The 14,195-nt window shown below is 36.5% G+C and overlaps 1 protein-coding gene across 3 annotated transcripts in view; it reads left to right on the top strand.

Annotated features, from left to right (window-relative positions):
- The window catches only part of LOC107688085 (vesicle-fusing ATPase-like), a 24,065-nt gene extending 16,656 nt beyond the window's left edge, over nucleotides 1–7,409 (top strand). For 2 of the 3 annotated variants that reach the window (XM_016485639.1, XM_016485636.1), the window contains 16 exons: nucleotides 125–200; nucleotides 283–438; nucleotides 618–817; nucleotides 895–1,060; nucleotides 1,643–1,717; nucleotides 1,825–2,012; nucleotides 2,096–2,191; nucleotides 2,309–2,465; nucleotides 2,867–3,000; nucleotides 3,181–3,247; nucleotides 3,366–3,445; nucleotides 3,597–3,731; nucleotides 4,001–4,114; nucleotides 4,519–4,574; nucleotides 4,726–4,777; nucleotides 6,473–7,409. In XM_016485639.1, the coding sequence (XP_016341125.1) occupies nucleotides 125–200; nucleotides 283–438; nucleotides 618–817; nucleotides 895–1,060; nucleotides 1,643–1,717; nucleotides 1,825–2,012; nucleotides 2,096–2,191; nucleotides 2,309–2,465; nucleotides 2,867–3,000; nucleotides 3,181–3,247; nucleotides 3,366–3,445; nucleotides 3,597–3,731; nucleotides 4,001–4,114; nucleotides 4,519–4,574; nucleotides 4,726–4,756 (1,731 nt within the window). In that variant the 3' untranslated portion in view covers nucleotides 4,757–4,777; nucleotides 6,473–7,409. The remainder of the gene's footprint in view (nucleotides 1–124; nucleotides 201–282; nucleotides 439–617; nucleotides 818–894; nucleotides 1,061–1,642; nucleotides 1,718–1,824; nucleotides 2,013–2,095; nucleotides 2,192–2,308; nucleotides 2,466–2,866; nucleotides 3,001–3,180; nucleotides 3,248–3,365; nucleotides 3,446–3,596; nucleotides 3,732–4,000; nucleotides 4,115–4,518; nucleotides 4,575–4,725; nucleotides 4,778–6,472) is intronic. The other variant, XM_016485638.1, reaches the window with a different exon arrangement.
- Nucleotides 7,410–14,195: the final 6,786 nt, after the last annotated feature.

The following is a 14,195-nucleotide window of genomic DNA, read 5'->3' as shown; positions in this document are numbered from 1 at the left end:
ACCCAATAGCTGGGTTTGTCCCTTTTTAACCCAGCGCTGGGTTATATTTAACCCAGCATTTTTTAGAGTGTGTATATATAATGTAATTTATGTGAATACACTGTTAATTATCCTTTGTTCACAGATTGAAATCGGTCTGTTGGTTGGAAACAGTCAAGTGATTTTTGAAAAATCAGAGAGCTCGTCTCTTACTCTAGTTGGTGAGTTTTGTCACACTTGAAAATAATTTTCTATTCATTGTCATATAAACAGCCTCGTAACTCGGCTCCTCCTCCTCACTAGGTAAGGCCAAGACCAAAGAAGCCCGTCAGACAATCATTAACCCTGAGTGGAACTTTGAGAAAATGGGCATCGGTGGTCTAGACAAGGAGTTCTCCGATATCTTCCGCAGGGCTTTTGCCTCTCGAGTTTTCCCACCAGACATTGTGGAGCAGATGGGTATGTGCTGTCTTCACTTTCCATTTTGTTGTGTAGTCTTATAAAAAGCATCCACTGAACACGATGGTCCATTTATGTTGATATTTGTAATTATAATAAATGCATTACTCAGATGCATTGATTGTGGATAATGTGTTTTTGGGAGTTTGTGTTGTAAAAGTGAGTTGTTTTCTCTGCAGGTTGTAAGCATGTGAAAGGCATCCTGCTCTTTGGTCCTCCTGGCTGTGGTAAAACACTGATGGCCAGGCAGATCGGTAAGATGCTGAACGCCAGAGAACCAAAGATAGTCAACGGACCAGAGATCCTCAACAAGTACGTTGGTGAATCTGAGGCCAATATTAGGAAACTGTTCGCAGATGCTGAGGAGGAACAGAAAAGGGTGAGATGACAAAATGCCCTCTTAAATACACTACTGTCTTCTATTGCTTCATTATAATTATGCGTTTTTCTGTGCAGTTGGGTGCTAACAGTGGCCTGCATATCATCATCTTTGATGAACTGGATGCTATCTGTAAGCAGCGTGGTACAAGTTCCGGCAGCACAGGTGTGCACGACACTGTAGTCAACCAGCTCCTGTCCAAGATCGATGGAGTGGAGCAGCTCAACAACATCCTTGTCATCGGTGAATAGCAGCAGTTATTATATGTTCTGTTGCTTTGCAATATCTAGTGGTCATTATCGAACTATAAATCTATGACTGCAAGTAAATACTACATACCAAGTTTTTTGCAAATCTAATATGACTTTTGAAAAAAAAAAAGATTGATTAATGTACCAAAATGTCTGTAGTTTTTATTAATAATATCAAAAGAAATGCATATAATACATTTATATAATTCATTATTTTTGATTGTTATTAAAAGCTACACATTTTATAATAATAATAATTATTATTAGTAGAAGTAGTATTTAAGTTTATAACTAATCTAATGTGGCTTGAAAGAAATGATAAACGATGATAACAATGATTATAATTGTGTAATATTATCATTATTATTATTATTAAAAACTATATATTTTAATATAATAATAACAATAATACATTTTTCATAAAAAATAATTTTAATACTTTTAATACATATTTTATTATTAAATTACTGTCAAGTTTTTATTACATTATTCATAATAAAAGTCACTGCAAATCTCAAATATTCTATTTTTTATTTTGTTTTTTCTAACCTGTGCATTTGTCTTTATGTGAAAGGCATGACTAACAGGCCTGACCTGATAGATGACGCTTTGATGAGACCTGGCCGATTTGAAGTAAAGATGGAAATTGGTAGGACCTTGCTCTTTGTTCAGCAACCAAAAAAAAAAAATAAATAAATTCAACACTCTCTCTATCTTGGTTCATTCTTACCTATTTGCCTACGTCTCATCACCCAGGTTTGCCGGATGAAAAGGGCCGTGTTCAGATCCTGAACATTCACACAGCTAAGATGAAAGAGTTTAACCTCCTGTCTGGTGATGTGGATGTTAAAGAACTGGCTGCTGAGACCAAGAACTACAGTGGAGCTGAACTGGAGGGCCTGGTCAGAGCTGCCCAGTCTACTGCCATGAACCGCCACATTAAGGTACTAAGTACTGTATATTGATCTATGCATCTTTCATAATACCCCATTTGAAAGGTCTAAACCCATGCTGAACTGTATTCCAGGCCACATCTACTGTAGAGGTGGACATGGAGCGAGCAGAAAAGCTGCAAGTCACTCGAACAGATTTCATGGCGTCCTTGAATAACGACATTAAACCTGTAAGTATCTGCCTTGTTGAATAATTGATTGTTTTCATCAGCAGGACTGCAGAGTTCAGAGAGTCCTTTGTAGTTGAACTCGTCAAGTGAAACCATGTCCTCTTTTACGTTGGTTAGGCTTTTGGCACCAACCAGGAAGACTATTCCTGTTACATCATGAACGGTATCATTAAGTGGGGTGATCCAGTGACCCGAGTGCTGGAGGACGGAGAGCTGCTGGTGCAGCAGACTAAGAACAGTGACCGCACCCCACTCGTGTCTGTGCTTCTTGAGGGTGAGCTTTCATTTTTACTTTCATCAAGTAGAAATAACATGGTGAGGACGATCCATGAATGTCCTTCTCACAGCCTTTTATGCTAACATTACAAAAACATTCAGCAAATATTATTAACATCATGAGAACATTCTGAGAATGTGGTTCTTAGTACGTTTTCTGTCAATATGTTCAATGTTCAAGAATCATCAAGTAAAAAGAACATCATAAGAACATTACACAAAGCGTACATCTAATATAGAAATGTTATAAGAAAGTTCAGAATGTTTTGTTCTAACATTGACATAATACATGAATGTTAGTGAGAGTTGTGGGAACGTTTCCTGTTAGGAAGGATAATCTCTGTGTTCCACCCCGATGTAGACTTTGCAGTTCTGACACATCATGTTTTTTTGCCTCAGGACCTCCTCACAGTGGAAAGACAGCTCTGGCCGCCAAAATCTCAGAGGACTCGCAGTTCCCATTCATTAAGATCTGCTCTCCAGACAAGATGATTGGCCACTCAGAGATCTCCAAATGCCAGGCAATCAAGAAGGTTAGTGGTCACATATTGTGTGCTCATAAATTTGAATATAATCTTAATGAAAATTGTACAGTTTTATACATTTTAATATAATATTTTAACATATAATCTATTCACATTTTGTATTCTCAAAGGCAAAGTTGTTGCTTTGCATGCACACCATCATTACAAATGCTCAATATTACTTCTCAGGTCTTCGACGATGCTTACAAGTCTCAGCTGAGCTGTGTTGTGGTTGATGACATTGAGCGTCTGTTAGGTTAGACTTTTATTATTTAAATAGTTGATTTTGTTAGTTTTTGTTTTTTTGAATGAATGCAGACATTATTACTGTTTACACTATTAATGCATACTATTAATTCTGTGCGGTGAAACAGATTACGTGCCGATTGGTCCTCGATTCTCCAACCTGGTTCTTCAGGCCCTGCTGGTTTTGCTGAAGAAGACTCCACCTCATGTAAATTCTGATGAGTTTATATATGTCATATATGTGCATTTGTGACGGTGTTTTACTCTTTTTATTCGGTCACTGAATGCATTTATCTATGTACTGTAAGATTGTTAGATTATGGGCATAACATGCCTGGTGTTCTTCTCTTGATCTTAAGGGTCGTAAGTTGCTGATCATCGGTACCACCAGCCGTAAAGACGTGCTGCAGGAGATGGAGATGCTGGATGCATTCAGCACCACCATCCATGTGCAAAATATCTCCAGTGGGGAACATCTGGTTGAAGCTCTAGAGGTGAGATGAGACTAAATAAAAGTCAGAGCTTAGTTTTAAACTGATGTGCTGTACAACTGTAAGAAAAGCTACTATCTATCTATCTATCTATGCAAGATACATGAATGACATAAAATCAGGAGAGACAGGATGTTATTTCAGCATTCTAGTTTATTTATTTAATGTTTTTTCAGCATTAGCCAGTAGAGGGCGATACCACTCTTCTGGCACTTCATTTACAGGCACAAAATGTTACTATCATACTTGTCTTTTTTTCTGTTAATTACAAGCTCCTGGGCAGCTTCACAGATGCTGAGAGAACCACCATTGCCCAGAATGTGAAAGGAAAAAGAGTGTGGATTGGCATTAAAAAGCTTCTCATGCTCATTGAGATGTCTCTACAGGTAAGCTTCAGTGTTTACCTCAGAGCGAGGCAAGACAAAGTCTGCAAATATTATTGTGAACTAAACTAAAGAGTCACTCAGACCCATTAAATCTTTGGATTTGTTTCAGCTAGAAGTGTTCATCTAGAAATTCTCTCTAAAGATCTCTGGAAACTAGAAACTCAGAAATAGAACTAGAAACTTAATGAGCTCAAGTAGTTTAAAAACATACTTTTTGAAAGGCGGTCTAAATAATTCAGTTGATTTCCTATGCTTTTTATAGCTGTTTCATGCACAGAAAACACTATACCTAAAGTGCTGTCTAGCAATCAGCTCACTTCATCTCGTGACAGTCACATGCAGGGAACCATATATGTGAAAATGAAAGTTTATTTATAGCATGTTGTGTTTACTCTCCTCTCTAGATGGATCAGGTGTACAGAGTCAGCAAGTTCCTCTCTCTACTCAAAGACGAGGGAGCGTGAGTACTCACCACTATAATAACATGTTGCATATTTGGCACAACAATGTCTAATGAAAGAGTTATTGCCACAGACTCACTGGATCACAAACCTGATGAGGAGTTAAACAGGCTTTAAGCTTGTTTTATAATTGATTTTGTTAATTGACAGGCTGGATGAAAACAATCACATCCGAATTTAACACTGCTGGTGAAAACTGATGGTAAGGGTGTCATAGTAACTATGTGTGCTGTATTCAGAGCCATCAGAGTATTTGCTTTTAAATTTTCTTTTTGATCCTTAGTTTTTCCCTTAAAGATACAGAACCTAAAAACTAGCGTCCTATAGCAATTCCAAGCCAGCCTGATCTGTTCATGTGCTTTAATAGCTGCTTCGAAATGTTTCGGGTCAGTAAGATTTTATTTTATTTTTTCAGCAAGGATGCATTCAATTGATCAAAAGCAACAGTAAAGACATTTATAATGTTACAAAAGATTTTTATTTCATAAAAAAATATTAAGCAGCACAACTGTTTTCAACATTAATAATAGGAAGAAATGTTTCCTGCTTTGGCATCACAGGGATAAATTACATTCAAAAAATAAAATAAAATAGAGTCATTTAAAATTGTACTAATATTTCAAAATATTACTGTTTTTACTGTATTTAAATTAAATGCAGCTTTGGTCAGACTTCTTTTAAAAACATTTAAAAATCTTATTGACCCCAAACCTATGAACATCACTGTATAAAAGAAAATGTAATGCTGTGCTTATTAGATATGTTACACCACACATTTAAATATTCATATATGTATTTTATTCTAATCAACTATTAGCCTTATTACAAATAAGATTGTTTAGATCTTCCTGCTCAGGGCCTGCAGAGGTCAGACTTTTCCACTGCGAATCATCGCAGATTACATAGTGACTAGTGATTAAGTCTAGTGAAAGTCAACATACTGTTTTTAAATCATTTTACTTCTAGAATCTGACATATTTTCAGATGACACAGAATATTCAGGAAAGGAAAGGCAAAAACGAGTGCACATATTGTTATTTCAGGAGTTGCGGTTTTCACAACAAGAAGAGTTTTCACATGATGTTTTTACTAGATGTTACATATTTAAATTAATATATAAAATTGTTTGAATATTGTTTGAATATTGACATTTATTTATAATTTTGCACTTTTCTATCAAATGTTTTATCATCATTTAAACCTCTAGATGCAGAGTAAAATAGACTAAAATGAATGAATATTACAATATATTAATATTGACTAAATATAAAGGATATTTTCATCAAAAGCCCAAATTATGAAGTACTGTAAACAAAAAAATGACCAAAAATGACTAGAAAGTGGACAGTGGGAGTTATATATCAGAATCGAGTCAGGTGTGTTAAACTTGCGACTGGAACAAGTTGACATTTTGATTAACATTTTGATAAGGTAAAAAAAAAAGAAAGAAATATACATATATGAATTATTCACAATAAGATCAATAACATGCATTTGGAAAAAAAGATTTTTATTTCATGCTGACTTTAAAGGGAAGAATTTAAAAAAGTAAGAGGGATTAGGGATGTTAAGAATATAACATGAATGTTTTTATTTAGAACAATGTGCACCAGTCATGCACAATAAGAGTAGAAATGTGCAGTAAGAAAGACATTAGGGTTCATTTTGAATTCATTTTGACTTTATCTCTTAGAAAAACAGTCAGTATTGGTAATGATTGACTTTCAGATGGCAGCCATCAAAGTCACAGAGTCTGTGTGCCAGAGCTTGTCTGTAATTTGGACTGTACCCAAACACCAAGGGGCCGAGGTGAAACCCAAAACCAACCGACATACAGTACACACTCCCACAGAGTAAACACTCTGCGCCTCCTCACACTCTATCCTTCTCTCTGCAGAGATCGTGGTTTTTACGAGTAACAGAAGACAGGAGAGAGGGATGCCCACACTGTTCCTCCTAACTGCATGTTCCCCTGGCAGCTATGAGCAAACTCCACCCAAACGACACCCTCACAATACAGATAACCTGGCGGAGGTCATACAGCCATCCCTCATATCAAACCAATAGCAAATATCGTCTTGTGCTTTGTGTAATATTTCTGTACTCTGTTTACATGAATATCCATTTCAATCTACTCAAAGCCATGAAGATGTAAAAAATCTGATTAAAAAACATGTATATATGCTGCTGGATGCAAAACATATATAGCTTATCTATATCATGCAATTTATGAATCTCTAAGTAGGATATAAGAAAGCTGTTGGTGTAAATGAAGATGAGCCGTGCTGTCCGTAGTGTGCATACGCTGAACCCTTCCTTTGTGATTGTGTTGTGGTAACACAAGAAAACAATATAGATCACAGCGTTACTTGATATTGTACATAGGTTCAAAAGATTTGTTTCAGTTTTACGTAGATTCGGTTTACAGTGTTAGAGCTGTTAATATATAGTATATTCATGTGAACTAGTGTTGCAGAAGCCAGCACATTGAGAACAACCTTGATCAGTTGTACAGTGGATTGATAATCTGTGGTCTCTACATGAGTGTCTGTTGGTGTGTGTGTGTGTGTGTGTTTGATTGATTGAGTGCATCAACAAATGGCTACAGATCAGCTTTAGAGTGAACTAATTTGTGTGGCTGTATTTATCTGTGTAAGTGTAGTGTGTGTAGATATTGTTTTTATGTTGTTTTAGGTATTTATTTTTTGCCTGCCCATTCATTTATGGTTTCTGTGACTAGTGTTCAATGTCCAGAGCTCTTTGATCTGTTATGACTATTGGAGATGTGTGGCCCAGATGCAAAATTGTGTTACTGCAATAAAAAAAGGCTCTCACAAAGAGTTCACTCGTTTTTGTGTTGTGAATATTCATTCCATTGCTGTGCTAATGTAGCCACCTCATAGCGCTTTTACTGTTTTAATAATACATTTTTTTAAATCTATGAATTAATTATTATTAATATAATAAATAACTAACATAATATTATTCAACACGATACTGATGTAAAATTAGCTTCTCCATTGCTTAGATCAGGGGTCTCCAAACTCGGTCCTGGGGGGCCGGTGTCCTGCAGAGTTTAGCTCCAACTTGCCTCAACACACCTGCCTGGAAGTTTCAAGTATACCAAGTAAGACTTTAATTAGCTGGATCAGGTGTGTTTGATTAGGGTTGGAGCTAAACTCTGCAGGACACTGGCCCTCCAGGACCGAGCTTGGTGACCCCTGGCTTAGATCTTTGAGCTCAAAATTTTATTCAGTCCATTCTATACCATGTGAGATGCTCTCCTAAATTGTTAATAAGTATATATTCATCTATCTAGTTTATTACACATCTTGCTTTAAAAAAAGTTTTGAAGGACATAAGTGACATGTTGATTTAGTAATGGAAAACAAATAAGCCAAATTAGTGATGAGTCTCTCACCCGCTTTGTTTTTAATGAAGCACGTGACTGCTCTGATTAAGATATTAAACAGACGCCTTGAGTTAACACATTTTATGACAAGAAAATAATAATTTTACTATACTAATCAAGTAAAGACAGTTTTGCTTTCTTTTCTCAGCTAATCTTCTCTTCCAAAAGAGCCCTTCTAAAACCACGTTGGAGGACCAGCAAAAACTGGCAAACTATCTTAGGCTGGTTTAAGCAGGGATGAGATAACAAATACAGTACATGTCATTATTTCAGGCTTCCATGTTATAAGCCATACTTCTGTAGTGTAAATCTTGAATGTTCTTTAGTGTTTTAACCACATGTCAATCTTGCGTAATTAAAGACCAAAGTTGAGATTAAGAGTTAAGCATTGAGCATGTGAGAACAAGACCAAAGACATGCACACAACGCACGTATCAGGTGAATCACTGCACTCCTGACATGTAGAAATATCATATTCTTTGTGTTTGTAGGTCTTTGAACCTCCATTAGAGTTTTCGCAATAAATGAGCTCTTTTTAAAAGTGTGCTCATTATCTAAATGATATGCAGGATATGATAGTAATGTGAGGAAAGAAAGTCAGCTTTTAAAAGCATGAGCAATAATAAGTAAGAACATGAGGTGCAACAGGAAGATTACAACGATCTGCTCTTAAAAGCACTGCACGTCTACTGCAGCAGGAAGAACAAGCATAATAACAAGCATTTCTAGAGTTAATAAGTGGGTGTGATATCTGCAGCTGTCCATGTGCAAGAGACTCATTCTTCAGTAGAAGTGGAAGAAAGTGTTCTGAAAGGCTGTCCCTGATTTGATGTTGGATGCTTATGTAATTCTATTTCACGTCAAGTACAAATGTGGGTGGAATCGTTTTCTTCAACATCTTTAACTGATAGATATAGTGACATTTTGACAGAAAACTGCAAAGTTATGAAGTTGTACATTTTTTATTTTCAAAGTTATTCTCTGGAATGCTTGATTCTGGTTGGTCAATTGCAACATTCAGCGGTCAGATGCAACTAAAATGCAACTAGTTCCATCGTATGTCTCAGTTTAATGATTGTAATGTGTCAATGACCTCAGAGGGCTTAAGCAGGCTATTTTTGCTGTAATATTGTAGCAGTGTTCATCTTGTTGCAACGCTGATTGTTTCACACATTCTAATGGACTATTTTTTCTTCTTAGTGAACACATTAAGATAGACTAATCTACAGGGATAATTATAAAAGAAAAAAGTTTGAAAAGCCTTAAAGGGGTCATATGATGCGATTTCAAGTTTTCCTTTCTCTTTGGAGTGTTACAAGCTGATTGTGCATAGATAAGATCCCTGAAGTTGCAAAGACTAAAGTCTCAAAACCAAAGAGATATTCTTTATCAAAGTTAAGACTCTGCCACACCCCCCTAAAACGGCTCGTTCTAACACGCCCCCACATATCTAGGTCACTATGTGGGAATATTTGCATAATGCGCCCAAATGTGCACGCAAAGAAAGAAGGCGTGGTTTCAGTAACCGCAGTTAGTGTTGAAGCAGCCGCGGCTTGTGTACTGCATCATTACTGTGTCTGTTCCCCTTTCGGGCTTGAACTGATGGAGAAACTAATGACATTATTTACTGTCTTTACATTTATTTTGAAAGATGAAGCTCGCGATTATGGTAAGGGGCGTTACATTTCCGACGAGTGCTTGCGGTGTTCGGCCAATCACAATGCACTGGGTCAGCTGGCCAATCAGAGCAGACTGCGCTTGTCGGAAGGAGGGACTTTGTAGAAAACGAAGCGTTTGAGAGAGGCGGGGCATAGAGGACCTACAATAATGTACAGTATTTGAAAAATAATGTGTTTTTTGAACATTAAAGCATGTCAACATATTCTGTTACACCAAATACACAAAATAATGATCTTTAAAAAAGCATCATATGACCCCTTTAAATTAATTCAAATCCAGATCAACCTGTGGGAGTTTATTTTGCAATAAACCGCCTGACTACGAAACATTATTAGAACTCAACATAAAATTTGATAAATAAAAATACATAAATAATTTACATAATTTGTATTTTAATTTCTCACTGTTAAGAAGAGCAAGATGTGTGCAACCATAATCATAGTCACATATTAACGTTAATGGAATCAAATCATATTTTTGACGTGAATAAATGGAAATGGCCTTGTTAACAGTTCTGAAGCTGAATTGTCGATAACTTACAAACAGACACACACAGTCCTCTTCAGAAATGCGTCTAACACTTTCATGTGCCTGTGCCCCTTGCCCTGCAGTGATGACTTTGATATGTGCTTTTATGGGATCAGTGGGAATAGGATTTCGCACATTTATTATGACAGAGACCTCCCCATCTCTCTGATCCGCACTCCGCTCCTCTTCTTCTGCATAATCCCCACATGTTCTACTTCAGTGTTCATTTCCTTGCTGGTGGGAGGCCCAGTGAAACATGGGGAATGTTATCTTCAGCACCCAGTTCACCAGCAGATCAAATCAGATTTGTGAACTTCATTGTAATTCCGGTTGCTCACCTTGTGTTTGTCTGTGCAGTCAGATATTAAACTAGATAAATCTTTCCAGCTTATTTTTAATGTAAGAACGGGTGCAGCCATTTTGTAACTTGGATGAGCGAAGTTTCCGGTGTCATCCGCGTCCAGTTATTTGATCTGTACAAAAATAGTCCTTTATACTGCTTGATATTGCAAACTGCAGGTTACCACGCTATTTGTTACAATATATTTTCATTTAAAGGGGTCATATGATGCGATTTCAATTTTTCCTTTCTCTTTGGAGTGTTACAAGCTCTTGGTGCATAAAGAAGATCTGTAAAGTTGCAAAGACTAAAGTCTCAAATCCAAAGAGATATTCTTTATAAAAGTTAAGAGTCAGCCACGCTTACCTAAAACAGCTCATTCTAACACGCCCCCACATATGATCGGCTTTCACCGTGGACGAAGCGGAGTCCAGCCCGGGGTCGTCACATGTGGTTGCCGCAGGCATCACAATATGGTAAGGGACGTAACATTTCCGTCACACGCTTGAGGAATTCGGCCAATCACAACGCACTGGATAGCTGGCCAATCAGAGCACACCTCGCTTTTTCAGACTAAAATCGGCGCGTTTCAGAAAAGCGGGGCATAGAGGAGAAACAATAATGTACAGTATGTGGAAAATAATGTGTTTTTTTAACCTTAAACCGCATAAACACATTGCATTACACCAAATACACCAAATAATGTTCTTTTTAGCAGCATCATATGACCCTTTAATATCATAGTCATTGTATCTTTTTTTCTGAGCATAGCAGCCAATGAATCGGAAGTCTCACACATTCACAGAAAATAGCTTACTTCCGCGTTGCAAAACAAAGTGGATTATCTACTATGTTTGCAGATTTATTAAAGACTTGACTGAGCTTTGGGCTCCAATGCAAATAACAGTCTAGGCTAATGCTATCACTATTTATTAAGCCTTGTTTGGGTTTTGTCGACTAATGAGGCTTGACGGCAATATTATTCATAAATGTCATGTTCCTTTATTTCTACATCATGTTTTGCAGAACAGGTGACCAAGCAGAAAACAGTGTGTAGTGAACCTGTGTACTGTAAACTTCAGACAGCTGAGCACCTGTCTCATCTACTCAATAGAGAGGATTTCAGACACACATTCCAGCTCAGTATGTTGTGCATCATTCAGCCTTCATTCATTGTGGTTTAAAATGAGACACATGGACATGCCTAATACAAACCCCGACATCTGAATCACTCATAATAATGAGGCATATTCTAGGCAGTAAGCACATTTGCAGCAGCACTTCAAATGATATGATACAGTTCAGATTGACTGATTGACATCCGATTCACCTTCAGACGAAGAGCAATCATCTAAGCAACCAGTTCTTTTTAAATAAATTAATGTATAACTGACCCAATTAGGTTTTCTTAGTAATTTGACTGCAATGAGACAAATCTCTGAATGTGAACAGTTTGTATAAGTCTTTTAAGCATAATGGAGTTATAATGGAGTCAGATACTGCAATTTCAAAAGCAGCGGGGAAAATAAATTCTGATTGAAAGAAAGCACTGCTCAGCAGCGGTGGTCTTGTTTTCGCTGTGAATTAATGTACAAACAAATACCCCACAGCCCAATTCACTAAGAACTCTGTGCTGTTCCTCTACATTGGCACACAGCGAGCAGGGATTCTTAAAGGGGTCATATGATGTGATTTCAATTTTTCCTTTCTCTTTGGAGTGTTACAAGCTCTTGGTGCAAAAAGAAGATCTGTAAAGTTGCAAAGACTAAAGTCTCAAATCCAAAGAGATATTCTTTATAAAAGTTCAGAGTCAGCCACACCTACCTAAAACGGCTCGTTCTAACACGCCCCCACATATCTACCTCACTATGTGGGAAGATTTGCATAACGCCGCCCAAATGTTCACGCAAAGAAAGAAGGCGTAACTTTTAGTCTCACTGTAGTTTTGGCAACGCAACGCGTAAAAACACAGTATAAGTCATTATAATCAGTAATTATGTCCCCACTGGATGCAACAAATGCCTCGTTTGTAATGGGTTTTTGTCTCGTCGCTCCGGCCGGGACACGGCATCAACAGTATGTGAGGGGCGTAACATTTCCGTCTCACGCTTGAGGTATTCGGCCAATCACAACGCACTGGATAGCTGGCCAATCAGAGCACACCTCGCTTTTTCAGACCGATGAGCTTTGTAAAAATCTACGCGTTTCAAAAAGGCGGGGCATAGAGGAGAAACAATAATGTACAGTATGTGGAAAATAATGTGTTTTTTTTTACTTTAAACCGCATAAACACATTTCATTACACCAAATACACAAAATAATGTTCTTTTTAGCAGCAACATATGACCCCTTTAAAAGAGAGACTGACAGAGAAGGGAATGGTCAACTGGCTCACTGTAGTGAGAGTTAATCAGTCGTGAAAGACAATGTCCCCAAAGATTCATTAAAGCTATGGGTTTAAAATAAAATCCATACAGTGGCAAATCCACTGTGACCGCTACTCCAAAAGCAAGACTAATTATGTGGCAATTCAGAGTGAAAGAGCGAGACAGATGTGTTGTTTATTCTGCTATTGATTGTCATTCATAAAACATGTAATGAAATTAAATATGCCACGGTGTCCATGTAACAGCCAGCAGGGCCAATTCTCTCTGCTGTATGGTTTTCTTGTCACATGACAACAAAATGACTTCCTGCATGTTGGATGCACTGTAAAAAAAAAAAAGATTTTTCAAAGTTGTAAATAATACAAAGATGGAGTACATTTTACAAAATAAATAAATATCAAATAGTATTTCTACTTCAAAATATTACATTTATTTCAATGTGTTATTTACTTTACTAAAACAGTTTCTCAGTAAAAATGGTTTCAATACCATTTTTTTTCAGTACACCACACAGACTTTTATTTGTTGTACAAAAATGTTTGAAATATTAAAATATTTAAAATGTTTTAAGAAAATACTACTACTACTACTACTACTACTACTAAAGGAGTAAGCATTAAACAGCCATTTTTCGAATTTCTGGTAAGACTTTACTTCAAGGCTTTATGTATAATGCATTAGTATAGTTATTCATAATGTACATTGTGTGCATTATATCTTTTCATAAATAATCGTAACCAATGTTAAAAGGCATTTAAAGGTTTGTTTGTCATGTGTTTTAATGCACTATACTTTCTAAAGGTGTAACACTGAATAAATAAGCATTATAATGTATTACAACTGTGGATACAATTATTCATGACATCATACAATGCATTATAAGCTGCATTCCAAAGCATAATTAATGCAAAACTACTTATAATGCATTATATATAAAAGCTTTAAGTAAAGAGTTACCATTTCTTTAAAACTCAAATTAAATTAGATTTGTGCCACGTTCTTAAAAATGTAATCTTTGTATCCATGTTGGTTAGGTATGATTCTGTTCAAAAATTCTGATTTGACAATTTACGAGTTAATGTATCCTTCAAATAAAAAGGTCTATAAAACTTTACTCCACTGTCACACATGACAGCGCACATATTAATCTTTGTCAAAAATGTTTTGAAATATATTTGTCGAGGTAAAAATGATTTCTTACAAATATCATTCAGTTTTAGTCATAGTCTCCTTAAAGGGTTAGTTCACCCAAAAATGAAAATTAGCTTGTGTT

This window comes from Sinocyclocheilus anshuiensis, unplaced genomic scaffold (genome assembly GCF_001515605.1).
Source record: "Sinocyclocheilus anshuiensis isolate Anshui unplaced genomic scaffold, SAMN03320099.WGS_v1.1 scaffold249, whole genome shotgun sequence".
In the NCBI taxonomy this organism is placed as follows: domain Eukaryota; kingdom Metazoa; phylum Chordata; class Actinopteri; order Cypriniformes; family Cyprinidae; genus Sinocyclocheilus; species Sinocyclocheilus anshuiensis.
This window is presented reverse-complemented; position numbering and strand designations above follow the sequence as displayed.